Source organism: Lepidochelys kempii, chromosome 9 (genome assembly GCF_965140285.1).
Source record: "Lepidochelys kempii isolate rLepKem1 chromosome 9, rLepKem1.hap1, whole genome shotgun sequence".
NCBI classification, from domain to species: domain Eukaryota; kingdom Metazoa; phylum Chordata; order Testudines; family Cheloniidae; genus Lepidochelys; species Lepidochelys kempii.
In genome coordinates this window covers 84,576,013-84,593,207 of record NC_136388.1, presented here as the reverse complement: position 1 = coordinate 84,593,207, position 17,195 = coordinate 84,576,013, and the positions used below count along the sequence as shown (strand labels likewise).

The 17,195-nt window shown below is 40.1% G+C and overlaps 2 protein-coding genes across 8 annotated transcripts in view; one reads left to right on the top strand and one right to left on the bottom strand.

Annotated features, from left to right (window-relative positions):
* The window catches only part of TMEM164 (transmembrane protein 164), an 85,017-nt gene extending 79,110 nt beyond the window's left edge, over window positions 1-5,907 (top strand). For all 4 annotated transcript variants that reach the window (XM_073361207.2, XM_073361206.2, XM_073361209.2 and 1 more), the window contains one exon: window positions 297-5,907. In XM_073361207.2, coding sequence (XP_073217308.1) covers window positions 297-500 — 204 coding nt within the window. In that variant the 3' untranslated portion in view covers window positions 501-5,907. The remainder of the gene's footprint in view (window positions 1-296) is intronic.
* The window catches only part of AMMECR1 (AMMECR nuclear protein 1), a 184,435-nt gene that overhangs the window by 18,914 nt on the left and 148,326 nt on the right, over window positions 1-17,195 (bottom strand). Inside the window, exon 8 of one of the 4 annotated variants that reach the window (XM_073361201.2) lies at window positions 10,293-15,259. The exons of 1 other annotated variant lie outside the window; for it this stretch is intronic. In XM_073361201.2, the coding sequence (XP_073217302.2) occupies window positions 15,145-15,259 (115 nt within the window). In that variant the 3' untranslated portion in view covers window positions 10,293-15,144. Of the gene's footprint in view, window positions 1-10,292; window positions 15,260-17,195 lie in introns of those variants that run through there. 2 more of the 4 variants (XM_078854250.1, XR_012160967.2) reach the window with 2 other exon arrangements.

Genomic DNA, 17,195 nt, shown 5'->3' with positions numbered 1-17,195 from the left:
TAAGTGCACAACTGCTTGCCTTACTTCTGAAAATCTGACCGTGTACTGAATAAATAGGTGAGTGAGTGCATCCGATGAAGTGAGCTGTAGCTCACGAAAGCTCACGCTCAAATAAATTGGTTAGTCTCTAAGGTGCCACAAGTACTCCTTTTCTTTAGGTGAGTGAGAGTTGCCAACATATTAACTTGATTACTTTGATTTTTAGGGGAGTTAAGAAATCCCCATTTTAGGTTTCTGTGTCAATACAGCACAATATAAGATTGATTTTATAAACTTGTTGTTGTCCCTTTCCCCAGGTCACGGAAGTGAATTTGAACAACATGTTATGCCCAGCCATCTCAGATCCTTTCTATGGGCCCTGGTATCGAATCTGGGCATCTGGACATCAGACTATCATGACTATGGCTCATGGAAAACTTGTAATATTATTCTACAGTGCTGCCCCTGTCTTTAAATATAGTGTGGATTTGCTTAGACTCCCATCTAAGAAAATAGACTGAAATTTCTCCCTGGGGAGTAGCACTTACAGGAAGCGGAGGTACCTGTATTCATATTGGAGAAGAAAGAGGAGAATGAAAGGACAGTGTGTTAGTGTGTTGTGTCTCCTTCCCCTCCCTCCCCCCATCAATGTTTCTTGCCTCAAAAGATCTCTACGATAGAGTGAGGATTTTTTTCTTTCAACTACTGTTTTTCACTGCCCGTAGCCAATGGCAAAATTAGTGGCCTTATTCTGGGAGAAGTTGGTGTTTCTTACATATTTTATGCAGATTACAATGGAACCTTCCTAACCACACTATATAATTACCCCAGAAAATGGCAGGCTCTGCCTGCATCCCAGCAAGGAGAGTGGCAGTACAGTCCCCTTATCAAGACTTCATTATTGTTTGCTGTGTATCCTTCAGTACATTTACTGATTGCATTATAAAGTATAAGAAAAAGCTGAATTACTACTCTAACCGAAAGTGAACCAAGCAAACAGTTTGCAATGCATCATCCTGGCTTAACTTTCGTTATTTGAATTTTGCAAGTTGGTGAAGCAATATGCCAGAGGTCTCCCAGTTATTCGTGTGAATTAGTGAGGTTCTATTGCACTACTTTAAGCTGGTTGAAGATAATGGGGAACAAAAAAAAAATTCAAAATATTTTTAATTTATTTTTTAGATTGGACTGTTCTTTCTCAGTGGCTGTGGATCTTCACCTGTGTGGTTTGAGCCCAGCATAGTACCAGCTCTGAGGTTGCTCTGATTTGAATGCATGAAAAACCATCAGGTTGAAACAATTGTTTTAAAAAATCAAGCAGGCTGTAAATTGTGATGGGTGATGTTTCATCTCATCCTTCAAGTTGCCCCTGAACAGAAAGAAATATGAATTAAAGGGACACTGTCAACCTGGTTTAGACTGAGAAAACAAGTTACAAAACCCTACATGAAGAATTTCAAATTTTATTTCATGCTTTTAAAAAATTCCTGCCCTGTGTTCTGTATTGAACAGACATTAGTTCAGTATGTAGGGAAACAAAGAGAAACTGCTATTCTGGTTTCTCTCTCTAAGGGTCTGTACACCGTATGCAGTGATTTAAACTAAATCAGTGCAATTCTAGTCTGGTGGCAGTTATATCAGAGTAAAGGTACGTATACCAGCATAGCTTGTTTCATTTGCTAGTATAACAAGCTGTACTGCTAGAAACACCTGTATACTGGTATAACTGCCTCCACAGTAGGGCACTGCACTGATTTAACTAAACTTATTGCAAAAACTGCATGCAGAGATTCAGAAAGAACAACCAGGGGAAAAGCAAATTCAGTGTGTCCATTTACTTCAGTTTTAACAATGTTCAGTATTAAGACATTATACTGTACAGACAAGTGGAAAGGGGGAAATCTTGGCAGTGTTCCTTTTAATTTTTGAAATCTGAGTTCATGTTGGTTGTATTTCAGAGCTGCATCACAGGAATTGGCTGCAAAAAGTGATTTTTAGATTGCTTGTGTTGCATTGCCATAGCTGTAATAGTATACAGAGCCACCATACCTCTCCCTTCAGCTGAGTTGCCCTGCGATCATGTTCTGAAGTTAAGATACAGCCATTTATACCTCAAGGAGAGAGCTCATTGCCTAGAAAAATTATCAAAGTTACAAACTTGCATTGTTTTTTATTTTCACAAAGGCAGATTTTGATGGGGGAGAGGGAACACAAATGACTTCTCTAAATAGTTTCACTCCATTTAATTAAATATATATATTTACAGCTGCATTCAGGAGTATCCTATCAATCGGTATTCTAATTCGTAAACCCTTTTCTGGACACACTCTGTGCCTGGTGGCATATATTAAATATGATGAATAACCTATGCTGCCATAATTTGATAAAAAGGCAGATTTACTCATTGCACAGTTGTGATCAATTAAAATTCCTGTTACCCAGACCAACAAAATGCTCCCTATCTTCAGTCTCCAGCAGGAGTTCGCCTTTGAGAGCTAAGCCCCTGATACTCACAATGAATATCTGTTTACAGTGTGGCTCTCAGGCCCTGATCCTGCAACCACTTAAGCACGTTTAACTTCACTCATCAGAACAGCCTCACTGCTACTCCTGTATGTAAAATAAGCACATCTTGCTGAATCATTTGCAGGAGTGGGGGGAAAGCACCCGTGTTAACAAAGGTGTTCATATTGCTAGATATTAAGCAGTTCCCCCTACTTGAATATATGTTCTCTCATAGGAACAGCTGAGCTAAATCATACAGCACTTCCTCCTATCCCCTAAGCTTGTATGATGTTTATTTTGGTTTATTTATCTAGCTAGCAGTCCCTTAGCAAAATGCCCTGGGCCAGACACCGCTGCTGTAACTACAATGAAGTGCATTTAGAAAGAGACCATTGGTGTTGCCAAGGGATGCAGTTGGCCCATCTTTCAACACCGGCACTATTGCTTGGATTTAAGTTTTTTGATTCTTGCCTTTTTCTAACCCATGTTTTTAAAATGTTGTGGCTACTGACAGATTTTGACAGCTCCATTCAGAACAGCAGCAGCCTCCCAGGTATAAAGCCACGTAGTATTTTTGAAAATACAGCATTTCCTGCCTACAGCTGTGTGCTTCAGGGCATTCTAATAAGTACGGCCACAGCTCTTTTAGGCCACTACTAGCCTCCAAAGATCAAATAATGAGGCTAATGGGGAATTTCCAATGTGTGGCTCAAGGGGTACCACCTCCATGGCAGGGTATTTACTTTAAGTGAATAATTTCTAGCTCTTTTGGCTGGTTTAAAAATGTAGGAGCAGGAATGGCAACTTTGAGACTATTTAGTTTAAAGTCGGGGAAGCCCCTAAAGCAGTACCTAAAATCTGACTCTCATTCCTCAGCTGATCTCTTACGACAGACACAGTCTGTAAGGTGCAGCAGAAAGGTGGGGATTGTTCCATTCGTAGGATGTTGGTTTGGATGATAGTGGGCTACTCAGAAGCTTGGCAACTTCTTAAAACATCCTACGGGAGGGTTACATCACTTCTATGGTGGAAGATTTATTTTTCTCCTATTGAATGGGTGGGTTTTACAAGCACTTACAATAGAGATGATGCTCCTTGGTTGGCTTCTGTTTATACTGGAAATGAAGCCAGGTGAAGCCAGGTGGCCAGGAAGCGTGAAAAGGAGAGGAAAGCACAAGGTGAGTGACTAGTCAGTGTGGAAGGGATAGCTTGCCTCTGGCCATCTGAGCTGCCTGAGACAGATCACTTTGTCTTCCACTAGTTCATGTGTGACAAGTCATCCGCACTACCAGGGAAAAATCACTCATGGTGCTGATAGCTAACATTTCACCCGGAGAAGGTTATTCTCCATTGTATTCAGAACTCCAGCGACAGGAAAATAATTTGTGGTCTTTAATATTATTGTTTTTCCATTTTTAAGCAGATGACATGTCAGGTGGGAGCCTGAATATTGTAGTTTATTTTAATAAAACAGGAGCGGGAGAGGGAAGCCTAGAAAGGAGAGACAGACTCATAGAAGTGAGGGACAGGAAGGGATCTCCCTAGGTCATTTAATCCAGTCTCCTGCACTGAGGCAGGGCTAATAGACCATCCCTGACAGATGTGACTGGCTAGGCTTTGTGCCAATGGAGTCAATCCCAAACTAAAGCGAACTCTCTTTATCAAGTGCATCCTTATTTTGGGAGTGTCTCCCCATCAGTGGAGAACTTTGTGTATGTTGAGGGTAAAATTGTGTCTTTAAAAGCTAGCTCCAACTATTTAGCAACATGGTGCTCTGATCAATGGAGGTGGCCTTTCTGAGCACACCAAACTCTGCCCTTATCTCCTCTCTACTCTACAGGAGGAGCTGTTAGTAGCTACAGTTAACTTGTTTACTTATCACACAGTTTGTTTATGCTCAGGCTGAGAAGCATGAACTAAAGATGGTAACTCTTCTGCCCCCATGTAATGCTGGGCAGCAGTCAGTGCATGGTAATGGATTCTGGTGCCAAGGCTTTCTGTAGTCTGAAGACACAGCTAGTGCTATTTTTCAAAGGTTTAGACACACCTCTGCAGTGTTTTACCATTGATCTATTTTTGTCCATCTTCTGCTTAAGCGCATTGGACTTTAAAAACCAAAGATAAATTTGCATCTTGTTTCTCTCATAAACTGGAGATTAACAGCTCTTAGTCATGTTCAGAAGAAAAAAAATTTTCTGAACATGTCCAATATACATATAAATAAATGGATGTAAGGCCATAGCCCCCAAATACACCCTAGACGTGGTATTAGTTTGACTTCTTAGTGCTTGACAAATGCCGCTTGTAGGCAGAGCGCTTTGCTGAAGCTGGGAGACATGAGCAGTCAGTTCAGTTGTGCACTTTATGGTTTTAGAGTACCTCAGTGTAGATATATTCCCCTCTCTCTGTAGCCTCAATCAGGGTTTTGATATTTCTGTATATTTGATAACTGAATGTTTTGTAAAAACCTAAGTGTCTTTCCCTCTCAGAAACGGCTATTTGCAGTTAAGTACTTGATTCTGTGTCCCAAGTCTCGTCTATAAATCACAGGCATTGGTTTCCTAGGCATTTGTAACTACGTGAGGAGAAAAATATAGATGTGCATTTTTTCTTGTTGCAGTTATTTCCAATTGCATTTGTCGTTTTACTAGGTGAACTTTTCACAATTTTATTTTAAAAGACGGGGGATAAAGGAGAGCTGCAGCATACATTGGGAAAGTTAGTCGTCCTAGTTTTAACAAGGTAAGCATCTGGTATTAGTCTGTAAGCAGAAATGCTGCAGGTATGTTTGTAAAGACAAACACAACTACTTTCTGTGTTTTATGCTAATTAGTGACGAGATCCATAACAAACAGTTCTTTTGTGACCTTGTGCTCAAGGTGATATTGCTGTAACTCTGTTTTTCTGCTTAGCGTTGTTTAGTTAAAGCCGAGCTGTTTTTAAAATGGCTTTATTTTTCTTGAGGGTCAATTTTATACCTTTTTTATTTTTGCATTTATTCTGAGTCATAGTTCTCTCAATGCGGCAAGTAGAGTGGTGAGTGCACCCACAACGCTGTTGCCAGCCATGCTCTGCCAGGAATCTGGAATTGTTACATGCACTGAGCTGAGGCACAAAGCTGTCTTTGGAAACTTATCCCACCCTTGGTTCCAACCATCATATTATCCTGGGCAGAGACAGGGACCAGTGTGGGCACTCAGCTGCCACCTCTGCTGTTAGTTCAAAGTAATTTGTAAAAGTGTTCTAAATTTTGTAACCTTTTTAATGTGCTAAGACTTGGTTATCAGGTAACATTTGCAGATAAGGGGTATATTTGTGTACTTGGTTTTTTGTATTTTGGTCTGTTTTTGTTGGTCCCTAACTGAGATCCTGCTCATTGGGCAATTAGTTGTTAAATCTTTAATTAAAGGAATAAATACCTTCTACTGTGTGTGGGAGCAGTTTTGTCATCATTTTAGCTATGCCAGGTCCTGAGCCTACCTGAACAATCTTGTTGCCTGATTATAACCAATCATAGCCAAGAAAATTGAACATCTTCCACTACATCCCTTCCTACACTAGAGCACAAAGGAGAGATGAAACCACACCTAAGGTACATAAGTACTCCTTCTCTATTCACTGTTTAAACCTCCCCTACCCACAAGTGGTGGGTAGAAGGTACAGGTGGCAGGAGATTACTTTCAAATCTTCACCCATGAAGAAAATGCTTTTGAAAACTTTGTACATGTCTTGTTAGTTACACTCTGCCTACCTCAACACCCTCTCCATTGAAGTGGCAGAGCATTCTTCCTAATTTTCTGTACTGTCATGCCAATATTTCACAATAGTCTCAGAAGAATTACAAGGTATGGAACAGAATATGCACAGGTTTCAACCTAAAACAATCTTTTGGACCTTTTATTCTGCAATATTTGCACATTTTGGCACTGCTGCTCAACTGCAGTGGATAGGTAAGTCCTAACTTTTAGTTTGTCATTACAGATGACATCGAGCCCTAATTAGCAGGTTTTTATTTAAAAAAATCCCCACACTTCATGAGTGCTGTGATCAACTACACTTCAGACCAGCAGTGGTTTGATTGCAAAAGCTGTTTAACATCTTTACTTCAATCCCATGAACAGTATCATTATGACAGGCTACCATATAACTTGCAAATGGTGTTCATGGAAAAGGAAAGTGACAAATCGTGCACATATATATTAAACAGTATATAGAGGCCATGAGCTGTGGGTTTCATCCAATCAAGGAGCAGAATCAATACTATGTCTTGGGATGACCAGTCACAATGTGTGAAGACTGAAACCATTGGCGCTAATAACTTGAAAGCACAGCTCAAGCCACCAGAGTAGATTTCTACCTCTGTGAATGAGAGGCAAACTAATTTACTAAGCTAGAAGTCTGAATAATAACTCGGACAAGGGGCTAAATTTAATCAAATTGTTCCCTACCAATAGGTGACATAGCTATAATTGTCAATCAATTGTATTGTTTATATTTGTTTAAAATTGATAAACATTTGCTATTAAATCTGTCACCCAAGAACCGTAGCCTTAGCTCACAGTACCACAGATTTTTTGAAAAGAAAGTTGATTCATAGACTGGAGCAGTGATCAAGGTATGGGGATTTTTTCATTGGTAGGTATAGCCACCCATGAATCCATCACACTTTGGGAATGCACCATGCTCCATTTGGGAATATTACCATGGGGAAAAGGAGAGTGGCTCTCTACTTGAATATTGCAGAATAGAAAAGCATACATATTTCACTACTACTACTTTGTAAACATGCCTTTATACAGGTGACAAAATCTGATAAATGCCAAGATGGAAGCTTTAGTCGGGTATGTTAAGGATGGGATTGATTGCCAGAGCATTACCTATATATGGATGGCAGAACGAGAGGAAAATGCTTAGTATTCTGCATGCATTGAGTGATTTTTTTACTTTAGCAACAGCAATCAAAACAAGTCAATTTCTGTGTATTAGTGATGAAGTGAATGTGTAAAGGCTTTTTTACCAGTCTAATGACTACTTTCCCCAAACTGCCTGTGCCCAGATCACTATCACTCCATTACTTCCCCAAGACACACCCATGCCCGCCACCAGAGAGGAAATTTCTAAGAAACTTTTTTTTTTTCCAGCTAAAGGGTACCTCCAAAGCTTTCACGCAGAATGTCAAGATGTAAAACTGCTAGGAGTCGGGGAAAGGATTATTAAACAGTTTTAAGGTACAGTTCAGACTGTAGATTTATCCTTCATAGAAATAAAGTATTAAAAACAGATTTGCTGCTTGATGCTATTAGTCACAATTTTGAAAGTACTACAGTGATGTCAAAAAGGTAAAATTTACTTATCTAATTTTTCATTCTCTGAAGTTGGCACCATGTTCTGTGATCCATTACAACTGGGTCATTTCTCCTAGTCTTCCAAGTGCAAGAAGCGTCTTTGTTTTAAAACTCTCTAGCTGTACAATGTACAGCCAACAGGTGGTGCTGTTCAGAGACCTGTAACTCCCCAAACTTAGAAGACAAACTATACATTCTGATTATTAAACATAAAATATTAGTATTGCCAGGCAGGAGACTGTATCTACTTACTTTTTTAGACAGAGTGGAAAGAAGACTTGTGGCAAAGTCAGATCCCAATTTGAGTGAATCCCAAGATTTGACCCTCTCTGAAGGAATACTCAGGGAGGGGAAAAAAGGAAGGATTGAGAGTTCCTCTTCAACTGGAATTTAATGCAAAATTGGACACTTTGGATGGAGTCTCTTGGAGTCCACTTAGAAGGAAAAATTACAGAATATGTAAATTTTACTTTCTGCCTTGTGGGCAGCTGGTGCTCTGAGCACTACAAGTGGGAAGTAGACAATCTCCAAAAAGGGGGAGAAACCTTAAACCATCAAGAAAATTGAATCCCACAATATACAGATGCTCCCTGACTTACATAATCGTTCTGTTCTGGAAAGCCTTGCGTAGCTCGAATTTTGCATAAATCGGAAACGTATACCTGAATGTTAGGCAAAAAGCCCCAAAGACTCCTATTTCTAGCTTACGGAACTTTTTACGTAAGTGCAAATTTGCGTAAGTCAGCTCTTGTGTAACCCGGGGAGCGTCTGTATGGAGTACAGTGAGGGGAACATCCTCTGGGGTATTAGTGTAGACGTCTAGCCCAATAGCTTGTCTTTACAAAGCCACCTATTGACATACATGCAAAAGCTACACAAACGAGCCCAAATTTTCACATTTGGGCACCTAAATCCACAGAAGACACCTCTGTAAGAGTGATCCGATTGGCAAGGATTCTGAGCACACTGTTCTCAATGGATTTGGTTCCTAATTTTAGTCACCCAAATTTGGGGTCAAGGATTTTGCGGAAAGAAATGCATAGTCTCCCCACAACTGCCAAATCCCATCTGCTACATAGGAGGGGCAGCATCATTTTTACATGAACTGTATAAATGAAAGGAATTAAATTTACAGGGTAGCTGGAATTTTTACATACACTCACCCTTGCTGTGGAATGTGATCAAAGTTGTACTCTGTACTAGCACAATGTGAAACAAACCAGTTGAGGACTTAAGCAAGACTAGTAACACTGCAAGTCATCTCTTTTGAAATGATGTGGGGAAAGAGAATGAATGTACACTGATCACTATCTAGACCCTCAGGGGTCAGCAACCTATCAGAAGTCGTGTGCTGAGTCTTCATTTATTCACTTTTAATTGAAGGGTTCGTGTGCCCTTGTTTAATGTTTTTTAGAAGGTGTGTCTCTATAAATCTATATATTATATAACTAAACTATTGTCATATGTAAACAAGGTTTTCAAAATGTTTAAGAAGCTTCATTTAAAATTAAAATGCTGATCTTACGCCGCTGGTCCGCTCAGGCTGAGTGGGGCCTGCGGCCAGGACCCTGGCTGGCTCAGCCCACTGCCGGTCTGGGGTTCTCTCCGCTGGCTCCTGCCAGCCAGGGTCCCGGCTGCTGGCCCCGCTCAGCCTGCTGCCAGTCTGGGATCCTGGCCCTGCCCACGCAGAGTGGGTACGTACCTACCTTCTCCCTGGTTCTAGCCCATTCTCTTCCTCTCTCTCTACACTGAGCTGAGGGTGGGAGTGCACTGAGCACAGGGCTAGGGTGTAGGGTCTGGCTAGGAGCTAGAATGGGGGAGGGGGCTCAGGGTTAGGGCAGAAGGTTTGGGTGTGGAGTGCTTACCTTGGCAGCTCCCATTTGGTACGAGGGGTGCAGGTGGGAATGTGGGTGCAGGAGCTCCTGTTTGGTGCTCAGGGTAGGAATGTGGGGAGTGCAAGGGTCAGGACATGGGGTGGGGGGGGTGCAAGAGTAAGGGCAGGGGGTGTGTGCTGGAGTCAGGGCTGGGGTTGTGGGGGGGTACAGGGGTCAGGTCAGAGGGCTGGGGTCGCTCCCAGCCCCCTGCCCTGAGCAGCTCACAGTAGGCGGCTGTAGGGGATATGCCCTGATTCCATGCTCCTTCCCCAAGGACCTCTCCCCACCTCGTCTCCCTCTCCTCCCCAGAGCACTGTGGCTCTGGTTCTCCCCCTTCTGCACAAGGGCCATCAGCTGATTGGCAGCAGGGAGGGAGAGGAGGAGGGGCAGGAACCCAGCATGCTGAGGGAAGGAGGGAGCTTGCCTGCTCTGCAGCAGCAGCTGGCAGGGGCGGGCAGGATTTTTAAGGGCACGCTGCTGCCTGGTGGGGTCCCGGCCTGGGTTCGGCAGCAGGCTGAGCATGCCATTAAAAATCTGCTCCTGTGCCATCTTTGGCAGATGTGCCATAGGTTGCTGACCCCTGGTGTAGATAATACTTAGTCCTGCCATGAGTGCAGGGGTCTGGACTAGATGACCTACTATGGTCCCTTCCAGGCCTACAATTCTACTTTAGGTGGGATTTATGGTGTTTGTTACATACTCAATACTCTGTGTATTCATTTCCTGAGTTTTATACTGTTTTGTCACATCTCCCCAATATGTACTATATAAATGATAGCAGCAGTTGTACCAGTATGACTGGTTTTGCAACAAGAAGGCTCTATATAAAAGACCAGACCCCTCCCTCGTGGATTTGATTTAAAAGTCACTGAAATCAATGGAAGGGGCATACACTCAGTAAATCGAGCTCTGAAGGAACTGAAGTGTTACATATTAGGCAGGTGACATCACTTCTCAGTTAGATTGTCAATTTCTCTTTGCCACAGAAATACCAAGTGGTTCATGCCCAATTTATTGCTCTAGCTGGGAAAATGAACAGACTGACTTCATTTAGAACAAAATGTACCTCCAAATACATCATTAAAATCCAAATTCCTTTTTGGAACTCTCAAATGTTCAAAAAAGTAACTGAGCTGGCCACACAATTTAGCAAAGAAACATGAAAACAGGAAATGGTGATTCTTTTTCCTTATTTTATTGGGTAAATGATTTAAAAGGTAAGAACAATAGTGTTAAAACTACTACAATATCTTTCCACAGCCATATCTCACAGACCCACAGATAACCTTCTATATTTTTTTTGTTTTTTTCCTCATTTTTACCTTTTTTAAGCCATACTCATATTAAAATGCCCATTTCAACAGTTTCTTCACACTAATAGCAATTAAATGTTGGAAGGGAGGATCTAGTTATAATGGAAGGGGGTTCAGGTAATCTGTGATATTATTGTAATCAATAATCAAGTTACTAATAAGGAAGGAAAAATAGGGGCCCTGTAAGCTACTCCAGGTAGCTCAAAGCCCGTAATGTGTCACCATTGCATTCAAGATAACTCATTATGCTGGTGAACAATTCAAAGTAATTTTTTTCATAACATATAAAACACTAAAATAACTTAGAAACTAGATCCAAATATTTTGAAAAGAATCAACTTTGATATACAAAAACAGTCATAAGTTGTTACAAAAGTTTGTCTTCTCAGTGCGTTTATGTACCAGCGCAGTTACTGGATCCAGAGCAAAGAAAGAGGTTTTTATTTTTTCTTTAACAGTAATAAAAAACAAGGAGAACGTATCTTTGTATATAAAGAATCATTGCTGGTCATAAGAAAAAATGTAACCAGAAACCCTTAAATCTGAGAGGCACACTTTGGGTTTCTATATTTATTTTTAACATAAAAGGAAAGTCACCAGTTTATTTAAATGAAGGAGGTACTCAGACTCCTCAAATAAACTTAATTCCATTAACATCACTAGCAAAAATCAGTTAGAAACTGTACAAAAATAAAAAAGTTACCCTTTAACCCTGCAGGGATTTTGTAAGGACTGGAAGGCAGGCTTTAGGAGCAGCATGTGTGCATGGCTGGAGGCTTCTTTGGTTCGATCTAACACACACAAGAGATGTAACCTACTCCAGGCAAGAGTTTGAAAAACCCGCACATTTGAAGACAAGTAAAGAGGTCCATATACAAATGTCAGGGTGTGCCACATCAATTGCCCTGATGAACTTCGTACACCAGGTCCAAACTCACTACTGTGCTCTCCACCTACTGTGTCTAGCACTGTGGTGGAGGTGGGGTAGGGGAAGTCAGTGCGATAGCACAATCTGGGCCAGAAGGAAGGCCACTTGAAGCATGACTGAGCAACACTTAGAGGGGCTTGCTGTCTAACTCAGATAATAGCACATGGATCTGAGGAAGAGACTTTAAAGTGACAGTTAAAGCCTTTTAAAATGGAATAAAGCAAACTGATTAGTGTTTCTCGGAAGCTAAAATGTTAACTTAAAAAAAACAGTGAAAATACCCAACATAAAAATATTTCCACTGAGCTATATCTAAAAGGCTATTAGTGTAGTTAAATAAGAACATTCATGAAACTGATTTCACACACTATTCTTGATCAGGTTTAGAAAAACAGACCTATTCTGTCCCAGGGCATGTCTGAGTGAAATACATGCAAGTTTATTCAAATATACCCATAAGTATATAAGAAACAGAATAAACAGCATTCTCAGCACTTACATATCGAGGAGATAGGTGCCCCAGAAACATAGTAGATAGATTTGATTATTCTAAGCATGGAAAACCAGTGTATTTCTACATATCTCCTATAAAACTGACTGATTGACCCATATATCTGTAACAGTTTTTTAATGAATGACACAAGACACTGGTCCAGAAGGGCCTGGGCATTAATTGATTTTAAAGCACACCTTTACAATTTGTATAACACTCTTAGAACTATTCTTTTTAAGCAACAGCTACTGAAAGATAGACAAAAATTCATTGTGCATTATGCTGTGTACAAAAAGGAGACAAAACTATCCTTTTTTTTCCCCCCAAGCCATGATGGGAAGTATTGCTGACCTTGTCCTTCAAAACCTGCAGGATTGTTTATTTCATCAGTATATCATTATTACACTGGTAAGAAATTCTGTATAACATCTGCATATATTGAGGATTTTTAAAAAATCTGATATGATTTTAGAGTCCGCATGACCAGTCACGTGACCTGCTCAAGGTTGATTAGCACCTTTAAATACATATATATTTTTATATATAATCTTTTTTTAAAAAACTTCTAACAATGAGCTCATACAGAAGCATGAGCACGGTGTAACGAGATGATGGGTAAAGATGGGGTAAATGACCTTTTTTTTTTTTTTTTGCAGCAGACAATATTATTCAGCTTGTGCTCAGTTTCCCTATAAGGGCAAGAAAAAAACCTTTCAATCAAGTAGCCACTTGTTTACAGTTTCCACTTAAAAGCTAATCCACTTTAAAATGTTCCCCAAGTAGAAACAAGACAAAAGAATCCTCCAAAATATCCTCTATATAAACATCTATTGATTTTTGCAGTGTCCACTTTGCATCTCTCTTGGCTACTGAATTTTCAGGCCCTTTTGTTTGCTTATAAATTAAGGCATTACAACTGAAAGTGTTTGGACATCAAATGCTGTGGATGAAGGAATACCAAAGACCTTCTATCTTAAAACTAACCAGCAAAACCTGCCTCATATTACAGGTGAGCAGTAACAATTTACCCAATTACCTTTTAAAATATAAAAGTTTTAGCATGATCCACTAGCCGCCTGCCATTTGCTACAGCAAACGTATTATTAGCGCCGTCTTTTTTCTCTGATCTGTTTAGAATATATATTTTGTTTCACACGCACACATCCATTATTTGAAATATTTGGGGATTTCTGCTTAATGTATTTTACACATCCGCACGTAGAGGGTCTTTTTCTATGATGCATGGGGTATATTATCCCCTTGAAGAGGCAATAAACTACTCCTGGTGTTAGTGGGAGTTCTACAGCCACACGAAGCAAGGAGAGAATAGGCCCCAAAATGTTCAGGTCTTGCTACTCTACCACACATACCTTTTATAAATCCCATCTCCGTTCCTACAGCTGTAACAACAACAAAAAATTCTGATCAATACACTAAATGAATTTCTACCTCTTCTTAGTGCAGAAATGTTACCAGAACTATTTCACAGTACTTACAACTCTCCAGGACTGCTCCTGTAAGAGATGAAGCCATCTGAAATCATGGCATATTTGTCCTGTGCTCTTTCTCCAACACCCACACTGTTTTTTAAAACAACAGTTAATTGTTATCTGGCTAATCATGACCTAATACAACTTAGGAAACCCACAACTAAAAAGAAAGAATATGATGAGGAGAGAAGAGAAATTCTTTCACAATTTGCTTGCTCAAAAGAACCCAAGTTTAAAACATAATTGACACTAGATCAGTAGAGAATTGAGCGTGGTTTGCTAAGCTATCTGGTGCTTTTAATATTCTTCCTATGATTTTTATGTAACTATATTTATGTCCTATACAAAAGGCACAAAAATCTAAATCCATTTCTTCCTAATATAACATTGCCTCTTCACCAACCATTATTAAAACAAAAGTGACTTCTAATTTGAGAACATCAGAACGACGTCTCTTCTTTGCATTACAAACACTGTTTTGGTGTCTGATCCTGAGAAGGGCAGAATACCCTCGATTCCCACATAATGGAATATGAGTTGAGGGCACTTAGTACCCTGCTGGATCAGGCACTTTAAGTCTGTAATCAATTAGACCAACCGATCCTGAAATACTTCCTATCATCAGTGCCTCTTATGCTAGGTACAACAGCTTCTCTTCATCTGAAATATTGCCCTTCAAATTCTGTCTGTAAGTACTAGATCTGAAGCTCATGTATTTAACTACATGAAGTAAAGAGCTTTTACTACAGTGGTGGGAATGTATACTTAAAACCTGAATCTCTGATATGTTTCATTCCCTGTTACAACTATTAATGCAACAGCAACAAATGTCTTACTCTAAAAAAGGATATCCCTAATTGTAACCCTTAAACATTAAAGTCTTCCTTCCATCCACAGTCACAGAAAACCTTGATTGATATTATTCAATGTTAATGTAGAATAATTTCAAATTTTATAAAAAAACACAAGGGTTATATATGCTGCAAAAAAACCCCCGCAGTGACTCAATAAAAAAGAATTATGGGAACTTCGTAATAATGCAGTTTTCTCACCCGTTGCCACGATGAACTTCTCCAACCAAGGAGAAGCGTCAACATGGCAACGGAAACTATCATCATAAAATGGTACAGTAATAGAGATAGCTAGACCAGGAAGGGGCGGGGTCTCCTGGGAAGAGGTCTGCAGAGAGGTCCAGTGACTGGTCATGTGGCTCAGTGTCAGGAATAATGGTTGTATGGTGGAAGGGGGTGCCCAATGCCATTTTGGAAGTGATGATGCTGTCGATGGGCAAGGTACTCCGTGTAGCTCATGGTCATCTTCTCACTACGGTACCTAAAAATGGGCAAAGAAAAAAATCTCAAAGGATTTTTAAAGGAAACCATTAGAAATACTAAAGTTAGGCTTGGAAGGATTAGATTTAATTGGTAAACAAACTTCACTGTACGCACACAAACCGACAAATATTTCCATTGATTAAAAACTAAAATGTACAGAGTGGCAACATAACAAATATGCTGCTTGAGAACTTAAAGTAATATCCTTAAATCAAACTCTATATATTTTGACGTGATGTTGACAATTTGTATTTTAATAAAAAAAGCTTTTCTTCTTGAATCTGTGTCTACTGTCATTAAATAATTATCTGCACTACCCCATAATATCCCACTACTGTGAAAATGTAAATAGATAAAAATGCTTAAAAACAAACATGGATATTATCCACCAAAATTACAAACAATCAAATAAAAATCCAATTCTGCAAGTCCTAACTGAGGTTATGGCATAGTCATGTGCTTTCCAAAAATAGAGATTTCATCATTTTGCTATTAGGGAGTCGGACTCTAATCTCAGTTTCAGTGATGTAAACCCAGAGTAACTCCATGGATTTCACTGGGGTCACTTTGGATTGCTTTATTTCAGTTTCATTAAAGCACCTATCTGGGTGACTTTTTACAACTGAATATATACAATAGTATAAATGTCTTCAGAAGGTGTTGCCCATCAATAGTAGCTGTCCAAGGAGGTGGTGGTAAAGCTACATCAGTTTGTACCAGAGTTACTCCATATCCTTAACCAACTCACCCCACAAAGTCAGAGAAGATGCAAGAACCATACATGGCCCAAAATCCACGTGGCCTCCTTTCACATAATGTCTTTAGTTGTAAATGCCCACAGTCTGGACCCAATTATACTTCTATATGGGTGCCAATGCAAAATAACTCCATGGAAGTCAAAATGGAGTTACTCACCTTTTTTGTACCAAAGCCTGATATACACCTAAAAGTTAGGTTGACATAGTTATGTTGAGTATCAGAGGGGTAGCCGGCTTAGTCTGTATCCACAAAACCAACGAGAAGTCTGGTGGCACCTTAAAGACTAACAGACTTATTTGGGCATAAGCTTTTGTGGGTAAAAAACCTGAGGAAGTGGGTTTTTTACCCACGAAAGCTTATGCCCAAATAAATCTATTAGTCTTTAAGGTGCCACCGGACTCCTCCTTGTTTTTATAGCTATGTCTGTCAAAGGTGTGAAAAATTCCTGCCCCTCAGCGCTGTAGCTCTGCCAACTTAATCCCTACACACAGCTAGGTTGACAGAAGAATGCTTCCGTTGATCCAGCAACCATTCCTCGGGGAGGCGGCATTCCTGCAGTGAGCGAAAAAACCCCTTCTGTCACTGCAGGAGGCATCTCCCCGACTGTGACACAGCTGTGGTGCTGAACCTGTGCCTCTACAGCACCCATCGTGTGGACATGGCCCACGTATAACAAAGAAGAATCTGGCTCCTGATAGATTCTTTTTAAACGCTCTTCATAAAAAAAATTAATAAAGTTTACCAACAAATCTGCAAACTGCTGCCACATTTACACTTACGCTGTACTGTAAAATTGGGAATTGTGCATTTATGTTGAGACTATTCCTTGCGCTCTATTGCCACAAACTGTGATTTGAAAGACCAAAAATATAAGGGAAGCACAAATGTACTTGACACGATAGTGTTTGTGAGTGATGTATGTATTCATCAAATGGCTTCCAGCCTTGGCTGAAAGATGGGTTGTACGTCTCCTCAGTTTGATGTGAATGAAGTGTGGCACTTACTATGTTGTGAGGATCTTAAAAGGAGTATGGCTTCTGGTCTCTGTGTAAACTGATCTTTGAATGAAATCCCCTTCTACTCTGAAAATAAACCATCAACTTGGCAGCTAATGAAGTTACTTGAATGTGTGTCAAAGCAGGACAAGGGCAGTCTGCCTGAAACTAGAATCACAT